Genomic DNA, 9,499 nt, shown 5'->3' with positions numbered 1-9,499 from the left:
ATTCCCCTGCCCCCACCCCCGTACCATGCCCTCACCATTCCCCTGCCCCTCTCGTGCCCTCGCACCTTCCCCTCCCTCCCTTCCCTCCCTCTCTCCCCTTCCCCTGTTTCTCTCCCGTTTCCTTCCCCTCCCGCCGTTCCCGTCCCCTGCCCGGACCCCGGGTGACACGGGGCAGCCCCGTGCGGGTGGTGTCTTGCAGGGCCCAGCCTGAAAGTCATCAGCACGATGTCGGTGGGGTTTGACCACCTCGCCCTGGACGAAATCAAGAAGCGGTAAGCCTTGGCTCTCCTGCCCCTCTGCGGGATGGGGAGGGCCGGGGGAGGTGGCAGGGAAGGAGGGTGAAGCTCAGCAGTTTCTGGTCCCACAGAGCTGGAAGTCACCTCGGAATGGGCCTGGCGGGTGGGCTTTTGTGGAGCGTGGGGCTGGGTGGGGTTTGCCACCAGCACCTCTCTCTTGCTGGGGTATGGCTGGGGTCACCCCCAACCCCTCTGGGGCTGGAGGAGCCTTCAGATGCTGGGGTGAGGCCAGGATAACCCCCCCAGCTGTGGCTGAGAACAGTCTTTGGAGGAAGGGCTGAGGAGCCAAAGGGATGTCCTCTTACACGTGCTGCTGCAGGCACCTGGAAGAGGTGTAACGGCAGTGACGTGCCTGGAAATCCTGATGTCCCCCCCTGGGCTTGCCGGCATTGACCCTGGTGAGCTGTGCTTGCCTTGCAGAGGGATCCGTGTGGGCTACACCCCTGACGTCCTGACCGACGCCACTGCAGAGCTCTCCGTGGCCTTGCTGCTGGCCACCTGCCGCCGGCTGCCCGAGGCCGTGGAGCAGGTGAAGAAGTGAGTATGGGAGCGGGGACAGCCCGGGGGAGCCGCCAGCAGACGAAGCCGGAGCTGCACCAAACGCCATGCAGGCCCAGGTGGAGTCTCCTGCAGCTCCATGGCTGCAGACGTGCTGCTCAGGGGCTTGAGAGGGGCAGAGCTCCCCGCCCTGCATGAGGTAGAGGACCTGCAGGAGGGGTCACTTGCAGCCACCACAGACCCCTCGGGTAGGACACACATGGAAGGTCACTGGCCAGAGCTCACTGACCGGCAGTCGCTCCAGGGCTGTGGTTGGCAATGCCTGAATTAAATCAATCCCAAGGCTGCCACTGCTGCACACCAGAGGTCCAAGTGTTTCCTGCAGGAGACCACCGAGGTCACCTGAAGCAGGAACCTCATAGAGGCTGGTTGTAAGATCATCCACCTTTGCAGAGGGGCTGCCTCCCGCAGCGCTGTGCTCTCCGGCACTGGGCTCGGAGCAGGCTCTCCCCTGCTGCTCTCTGACATTGGTTTCTATCTTGCTCTCTCTGCTAGTGGTGGCTGGACAACATGGAAGCCCTTATGGATGTGTGGCTATGGTCTGTCTGATAGTACTGTGGGCATCATAGGGCTGGGGAGAATAGGTAAGTGCGTGTCAGGTGCAAGGTTTATGTGTCCCCAGTGAGGGCAAGGTGGTTTTGGAAGCTCAACCAGGGCGGTGTCCCCAGTGCTCACCTCTTTAAAATCTATGAGAACAAGGAGAGCTGGCCTCTCCAAACAGCCATCTTGACTCATCAGGCCTAGACCTTAAAAGTTCAAAGCGTTCAAACTGTTCCACTACATCTGAGTTCTGCAGTAAACTGGACATCGTTCCCTCAGCTTTCAGTTAAACAAATGCCCTGACAAAGTCCAAGGTGACATGCTCGTCGTCCCTTCAGTTGTGGACTTTTGTCAGCAGGTGGCTACTTCTCACTTCGCAGTGTGCACCCATGGGTAGCTCTGGGTTTGATGGCCTGCAGCTCCCTTTCTGCAGCTTCACTGTGGCTGGGAGGCTGTTCCTGCTCCCAGAGGAGCAGCAGAAGACACCTCGCCCCAGCACAGCAGCTGGACACACGTCTCTCTCTGCTCCTAGGACAGGCGGTTGCCCGCCGCCTGAAGCCCTTTGGGGTCAAGAAGTTTTTGTACAGTGGCAGTCAGCCGAAACCAGAGAACGCCGCTGAGTTTGAAGCCGAGTTTGGTAAGGAAGGGGCCCGGAGCAGCGGCAGCGGTTGGTGGTCGGTGGCCCACTGCAGGGCAGTGTGGGCTGGGATGGCTCCGGAGGGGTGTCACCCATGGGGGTGGGATAGGGAGCAAGCTGGGGGTTCTGGGTGACCTGTTACTGTGAGCTGCTGTGGGGACCCCAAAGGAGGGGATGGCAGATCCAGACACATCCCATGCGGCAGCGGTGGTGGCGGGGAGGGAATCCTGCCACCTCTTAGCTGCGTGGTGCCGGCCGGGAGTGCCGGCATGGACTGTGGCTGCTTCTGCTCCTTTGGCCTTTCACCTTCTCCCTGTGTCCGTCTGTTTGTGATTACCAGTTAGTTTCATCCCCACAAGGAGGTGGAACATAAGGGACAGAGCGAGGAAAGCAGCAGGGAAGGGGGAGAAGGTCTCACGGGGCATCCCCCATGGGATGGGTATGAGATGTCCTGCGGGGAGGAGGGGATGGGACCACAGATCTTCACTGAGGGTAGCTGTTGGTGGCTGGACACAAATGTCAGCTTTAACCTCCTGCTTTAAAATGAATGTCACAGCCCAGCCAGGACTAGGAATGTCTCTGAGATGCTGAACAGGACTTTTCTGTGGACCTGTTGGAGTCCCAAGATGTGCATCAAATGCTGATTTTTCAATCCAAAGCCAGCACATTTCCACTTGGTACTTTTTTTGCACAAAGTCACTGACAGAACTTTTCCTGCTCCTTGCACTTTCCTCTCACCCCAAGGAGTGGAAGTGGCACAGGTCATTATCTGTAGACTGTGTGAAGAGATGTAAAGCTGGTGTGAACTGCTGCTGCCCTACCTTGCTGTCTGAGCATGAAATACCAGAGCCTCCTTTGGGCCAGGTGGCAGAAGCATCGCTAGATTCCCAAATGGGCTGATTTTAATTTAAAAGTGAGACAAAGGACCACAGTAACATCTGTAGGAACATGTGTGGTTCCTCTTAGGTGTTTGCTGGTCCTTGTGTCTCCCCGTCTGGGGAGAAGGGTTGGCCACATATCTCCAGAGCACCGCTCACTGGCGAATCCTGGGGATCAGAGGGGTTAGTGGGCTGTGCCCTGAGGTCCCCGAGCAGAGCTGTGACCCATGTTTCTCCACTCAGTCCCACTCACGAGGCTGGCTGAGGAGTCAGACTTCGTCGTGGTGACCTGCGCTTTGACTCCGGCCACCCAGGGAATGTGCAACAAGAACTTCTTCACCAGAATGAAGAAGACCTCCGTGTTCGTCAACACGAGCAGGTAATTGCAGCGCAGTCTCCTGGAGTCTGCAGGGGGATCCCTTAGACTGTGTGTGGCACATACGGCCATTGTGGCTGCTGGCACCGTCTGCCCAGCATGGGGTCTGCGGTCTCCAGCCCATGGTCCCTTCGGGTCAAGCCAGATAAGCTGTTCGGGGTGGCTAAAGCCTCTGTCTCCTCTGTAGGGCCCTGCCCCATGGGGTGGACGGAAGGGTAACTATTGGGTGACAGGAGGGTGAAGCTGAGGGGTTCCCTGGGTGAGGGCTGTGGCCTCCGTAAGCTTTGCTCTTGGGACAGAGGCAGCTGTGACAGGGCTCCTTGGCCATGTCCAGCGGTAGCCTCCCATTCCCACTGTCATCTTGTGGTGGTGGGGCAGATTCCATGCACCCCCACACACGGCGTCCACCCCGGGTGCCCCAGGCTGCTGTGCCTCCTCCATGGCTGCCTGCGCTTGACTCTTCTCCCCACTGGCACATGGCCTGGAGCAGGAGCAGCTCATGGTGTCCAGAGGGGTCTGAGCTCCACTAGGGCAGCCCTGGAGACCCGGGTGCCACTACCCAGGCTGTCCTGCATGGTCAGTGCCCTGGCCCTGTCCCCCTGGGAAGCCGTGGGGCCCCTGGTCAGTGGTGTGGGTCTCTCCCTCTGTGTGCCAGGGGGGCCGTGGTCAACCAGGAGGACCTGTACGATGCCTTGGCCCAGGGGCAGATCGCAGCAGCAGGCCTGGATGTCACCACGCCGGAGCCGCTGCCCACCAACCACCCTCTCCTCTCCCTCAAGAACTGCGGTGAGTGTCTGGTGGGACAATGGCCCTGCTTGGCTCCAGCACCATGCGTCTGGTGCCTCCTGCGCTGACATCTGGGGATCCACCAGATGGTGGGATAGGAATTTCCAGTCCCGGGAGCCAGCTGGTGCGAACAAGCAGTGAGTCGTGGAAGGGCAGGGAGGTCCAGGTGTTTTTGGCAGAGTGTAGGTCACCATCGTACAACAGGAGGAGCTGCCAGGTGGGAAGAACTTCATCAGCGAGATGTAAAACAAGCTTGGGAGGTGTTTTAGTTCTCAGAAAGCAGTTGACATTGGCTCAATTTTTAACACTGTGTGAGCCGATGCAGGCAGGACACAGGAACAACCACAAAACCACGGATTAAGGGCAAAGAACAAATTTAATCTCAATAGCTCGTGGATCCGGGAACCTCTGAAGCAGCACCCGGGCAGAGGCAGGCAAGCAGGGGCCGCAGGCACTGTGGAGTGAGAGTCCTTATTAGCAAGAGAGTCCTTGTTAGCAAGGGAGTGAGAGAGCGAGAGTGCTCCCACTTGCTGCTTGGGCCTGTATTTCAAGGATTCAGGCAGGCAGAGTTTTCTGCTGTGCTTTGATCTCTTCAACAGGAGGGCAAGAATCCCAGGCGTGTTTGATAAGGTGCCCCTGAGTCCATTGCAGGCCTGTGTTATCTAAGTGCAGATGTTCTACTTGTTGAGCACACAAAACTAAGCAACAATTAGTGTGACAGATGTGTTTTTCAGCACCCCACATGCGAGTCACTTGAGTGTATTTACAGTCCTCCTCACCAATCTTCCTTTACTTTCCCACAAACACGTTCCTGATGGATCCCCATTCGATGGGCTGGGGCATGGGGTGAAAGTCACAGAGGAGCCCAATACCAGCAGGTGCCTGAATGAGAAACCAAATCCCTGCTCCTGCCCTGCTGAGCTCTGGTGCTCCGTAAGCTCCTGGGCATATGGTCTGCAAGAACAGCTTCCCGTGTGGCTACAAAGCTGGGTGCTGAGTCTGCCTGGAGGAGTCTCGGCCTCCAGAGCGCTGCCACTGCCATGGGACTGGCTCGGTAGCCCACCCTGCAGGGCTGCCAGGCGCAAGCTCGGTGCCCTGCTCAGCAGCACAGTTCATTCTGTGCTGGCCTTGTGCTGACATCCATGTTCCCCAAGCTGCAGAGGCCAGCAAGTGCTTACACTATGGGATGAGCAGAGACTTAGAATCATAAAATCATACATCCTAGACTGGTTAGAGTTCAAAGGGGCCTTAAAGATCATTTATTCCGTCCCCCTGTCCTTGGCAGGGACACCTCCCACTGGACCAGGTTGCTCAAAGCCCCATCCAGGCTGCTCCGCTTCTGTGCAGGTGGTCTGGCTGCATCCCCTGGACAGCCCAAGGCAACTCTCACTGGGAGAGGGGTGCCCAGCGAGCACCTGTTTTCTGGGTGGTAGCAGGCACCAGGGGAGTAGGAAGGTGCTGGTGCCAGGACTAAGCCTTCTGCAGAGGAGGTTGGGTTGGGTGAAGAGGTTCAGTCAGGAAGGGGCTTGTTTGGCCACTCTTGTGCTTCAGCGCTGGTGGCTGCCAGCGGGGGAGAGAGGAGCTCCTGCAGCCAGGGCAGTAGCCCATCACTATTAGTTTTGTTGGTGCTTTCCCAGAAGCTGGGAGCTGCCGTGGGGGCAGGATGATGTTTTGGTGCGGGACGGGAGCAGCCCTCGGTGTTTTGCTGGGATCCTCATTGCTGCGGACCAGGGGGCTGTGCAGGGGGCTGTTTCTCATGGCCTGGCCATGCACCAGTGCAGCTCCATCCTCACAGGCACCACAGGCTGGGATGAGTTGGGGGCGGCTCCTGGGGTGGTCATTGCCTCCCTCCTGTGGTCCCCAGTGAGTGACCGGCCCTTCCCCTGCGAAGCGGGACCGGGAGCTTTCCTCTCCTCCCGACAGCGAGTGTGTGTCCTCTCTTCGTGAAGGATGTTCTTGGAGTAGGAAAAGTCTGTTCCTAAAAGAAACCATAGAGACGTGCATGAAAATTTGGAACTGCCCATGGCTAGTTGTCCATTTATGAAGTACAAGTTTATAGCTGTTGCTTTGATTATCTTTTTGCTAAAAACTATTTTTTATTGGTTTGCTTTGGTTCCCATAGAAGACAGTGTGAGAAATGATAAAGGCAGAGATTTCTGGAAGTACTTGCAGGACTTCAAATATTTTAGAGCTCTGGAACAACACAAAGCAAGACACAAATAAATACATATATATTTACTTTCACAGAAATGAGGTTTTGATGAGGCTTCTGAAACTATTCATAGATTTCACCAAAACTGCCAAATAGTTTCAGCAGCCAGAGGAGCACGGCGTCAGTAGAGGAGGAAGAAGGGCTGACATTACTCTCACAGGGAACCAGGAACCCAGCCTGGTTCTCCACTGGGGAGAAAGAACCTACGTGGCCCCAGAGTTCTTCTCGGGGAACCTTCTCTCCCCAGGGCAGTGGCATGCCGGGTGTTCAGGCACCTGCATTGCCTGCAGAAATTATGATAAAACAGAGACTGCAATGCAGGCTTTTCTCCATGTCTTGGGCAAGTACTGTCCACTGCTGATGTTATAACAATTTACCACTAAAGCAACTCAGGCTCATTCCTTTGCATTGTGCAAAAGGAGCCTTTTCACGCAGGTGGATGACAATCCCTGCCCTGCCTGTGCTATCTCTGGTTGGTGGGGGCCGTTCACCTCCACACGTGTCCCTGCAGTGTACCCAGAGGTCTGTAAAATGCGGTTTCACAGCAGTCTTCAGGCTCTTGTCCCAGTATATGTTGGTTTGTGCCCAGCAGTGAGCAGAACTTCCTCAAGCTGTGTGGCAATCAGGCAACAGCAGGCAAATCCCTCTGCGAGTTTGGCTGCCACAGGGATAGTATTTTATATCTCCCACCGACTGAGTCCATGCAGGAAAGTGATTGCTAAGCCTGAACTCAGGAAGCAGGATCCACTCTTTGCTGACTATCTCTGGCCTCAAGGACTTCAAAAATAGCTCAGTTAGCCGCTTATCAGATGTTTTTTCCAGCTCTCAGCAAGTGATGGTTTTGTTCCATGCTCCATGTCTGATGTCGGCTCCAGGCAGAGCTGCGGCTGATGCAGGATCTGGGTTGCCCCCATGGGGAGAGCCCTGAAAGAGGCTGCAGGGGGTCAGCAAAGGTAAGAAATGAGTGAGTAGCCTTCCCTGTCTCCTGCAGTGATCCTGCCACACGTCGGGAGCGCCACGTACGCCACCAGGAGCACCATGGCTGTGCTGGCAGCCAACAACCTGCTGGCTGGGCTGCGAGGGGAGCCGATGCCCCACGAGCTGCAGCTCTGAGGGACAGAGCCAGGACTCAAATTACCTTCCCTGGAGAAGCCTTGGGGACCTGTCCTGTGCCTCCTCGACTCTGCAGAGAAGAGGGACCTGCACCACAGCCATTAAAGAGATGCAGTGAACATTTTGTGCTCATTTTGTTTGAGACCAGGGTGCCCCTGGGGTGCATGGTGGAGCCCCTGAGTATGTGGGGTGAGTACGGGGGCTGTGAGTCCTGTGGTTGTGCCACCACTGTGCTTGGCAGGCAATGGACCATGTTTGGCCCCAATTCAGAAACACCTGCAGTGCCAGGACTGTCCAATATTTTGCTGGCCAGCTGCTGCTGCAGTTCCTGACCTCAAAGCCAGATTCCTAAGTCACTGCCAGGGCCAGGCAGTTCCACAGTGGAGCTTGTAGCCAGGGAGGGAGGAGAGGTGGCCATGCAGTAGAGCTGTTGCCAGCCCACTGCCGAGCATGTGTCAACAGGCTGTGATGAATAGGTGCCAGGGTGTGATGTTTCTGTTCATCCGGTGCCTAAAGAGAAGCCAAAAGGCTTTCACGTCTCCCCTGGTGTCTCCAGCTCTGCCTTTTGTCCCTGTAGCTCCTTCTGGGCATGGCTCTGAAGTGGGTTGCAAACTGCAATGAACACGGGGAGGTTCTGACACCTTCCACTGAGCTCCCCTCTCCAGTTCATTTTCTTCCCCGACTTGGCATGACACGTCTTGGTGCAAAGGGAGACCTGAGCGGTGCCAAGCCTCTAGCTCCAGGACAGCCTGGATGAGCACATTTCAGGGACTTCGGGCTTCCGTCTCTCCTCCAGTGACTGTCCCACTTTTGTAAATGGGGGCTGGAACCCATCTCCCCCAACCTGTCCAGCCAGCAAGGCTCTGCTCCAGCCGGTGACATAGCCAGTGAGGGAGGATCTGATCAATGCATGTAAATACTTAAAGGGGAGGATGGGGCCGATCTTTTTTTCATTGGTGCCCAGGGATAGGAGAAGAGGAAATGTGCACAAACTTGAATATAAGAAGTTCCATCTAAACATGAGGAGGAACTTCTTTCCTGTGAGGGTGGCAGAGCCCTGGAACAGGCTGCCCAGAGAGATGGTCGAGTCTTCTTCGCTGGAGACATTCAAACCCCAGACACGTTCCTGTGCAACCTGCTCTAGGTGGACCTGCTCTTGCCGGGGGTTGAACTAGATGATCTCTGGAGGTCCCTTCCAACCCCAAATCATTCTGTGATTCTGTGGGTGCTCCTTGGGCTGCTGTCCATGCCCTGAGGGCAGCATGCCCTGGTAGCATTGGTCCCTTGGAGGAAAGGTAGGTGGCTGTGACACTGGCAGGAGGAATTTAACACATGTAAAACTTCTCAGAAAACCCCTTTGAGTGCGTGCGTGTTGGGGTCGATCCCTCAGCACCCTTCTGCTGCAGGGGTGGAAAGGGTCAAGGCGGCATTTTGCAATTTTACCGGGGACGTGCCCGTGATCTGTTGGCAGCAGGATCCTGTGCAGTGAGTCCAGCATCCAGCTGTGCTCGTCAGGGCAGGAGAAGCTCATTCCTCACTGTCCTCAGCCAGCACTTGCCAGTGGCTGTGGATTTGCAAAGTTTTCTGCCCAAGACTAAGGGGCAATTTTCCCCATCCCCTGTGGCTGCAGCCCACCCCAGTCTGCTGCAGACCAGCCCGGGTCAGGGGTCTGCTCTTCCTCGGGTGGGAACCAACCCTTTGGGAGCCCTGGGGAGTCTTCCCTGGTTGGGAGCCATGGCCGCAGCTTCACGGTCCAGACCAGCACTTTTCCCAGTCTCCTGCACATGTGAGCAGTTCTGAAAATGTCACTACACAGCAAAGGAAAACACCCAACGGGGCTTTTCAGAACAAAAGGTGTCTCATCCGCAGCTGAGGCTCTCGCTGGGTGCACCCAGCAGCGCAGCCAACAGCCCTGCACCGCTGCGCTGCGGGCCGGGGCCCTCGGCACCCCCCAGCCGGGAGAAGGAAGAGCCTCACGCCTCCTCCCGCAGCCCAGCCAGACCCCCGGAGGGGCCCAGCGCCTGGCATCGCCGCTCTCCCCCCAGCGCGTCGTGGCAGAGCCAGCAGCGAGGGGTGAGCCTGGCCAGGGCTGGCAGAGGCGGG

At 56.9% G+C, this 9,499-nt stretch overlaps 1 protein-coding gene across 1 annotated transcript; it reads left to right on the top strand.

Annotated features, from left to right (window-relative positions):
* The first annotated feature begins 73 nt into the window (after positions 1-73).
* GRHPR (glyoxylate reductase/hydroxypyruvate reductase) lies at positions 74-7,515 on the top strand. Its single transcript, XM_014962553.1, has 7 exons — positions 74-272; positions 717-833; positions 1,350-1,438; positions 1,927-2,031; positions 3,153-3,288; positions 3,941-4,071; positions 7,275-7,515. Exons 1-7 carry the CDS (start codon positions 226-228, stop codon positions 7,394-7,396), a joined length of 747 nt encoding a protein of 248 aa, XP_014818039.1. The 5' UTR covers positions 74-225; the 3' UTR covers positions 7,397-7,515.
* The last annotated feature ends 1,984 nt before the right edge of the window (positions 7,516-9,499 follow it).

This window comes from Calidris pugnax, unplaced genomic scaffold (genome assembly GCF_001431845.1).
Source record: "Calidris pugnax isolate Ruff unplaced genomic scaffold, ASM143184v1 scaffold499, whole genome shotgun sequence".
Classification (NCBI taxonomy): Eukaryota; Metazoa; Chordata; class Aves; order Charadriiformes; family Scolopacidae; genus Calidris; species Calidris pugnax.
Note: the sequence above shows the minus strand (reverse complement) of the source record. Positions and strands in the feature narration are given on the sequence as shown.

What these genes read in the sequence shown, in the direction of transcription:
- GRHPR (XM_014962553.1), top strand. Translation starts at nt 226, where the DNA reads ATGTCGGTGGGGTTTGACCACCTCGCCCTGGACGAAATCAAGAAGCG. An exon ending in TGAGTTTGAAGCCGAGTTTG is followed by an intron (nt 2,032 to 3,152) that starts GTAAGGAAGGGG and finishes TTCTCCACTCAG; the next exon opens with TCCCACTCACGAGGCTGGCT. An exon ending in CCTCTCCCTCAAGAACTGCG is followed by an intron (nt 4,072 to 7,274) that starts GTGAGTGTCTGG and finishes TGTCTCCTGCAG; the next exon opens with TGATCCTGCCACACGTCGGG.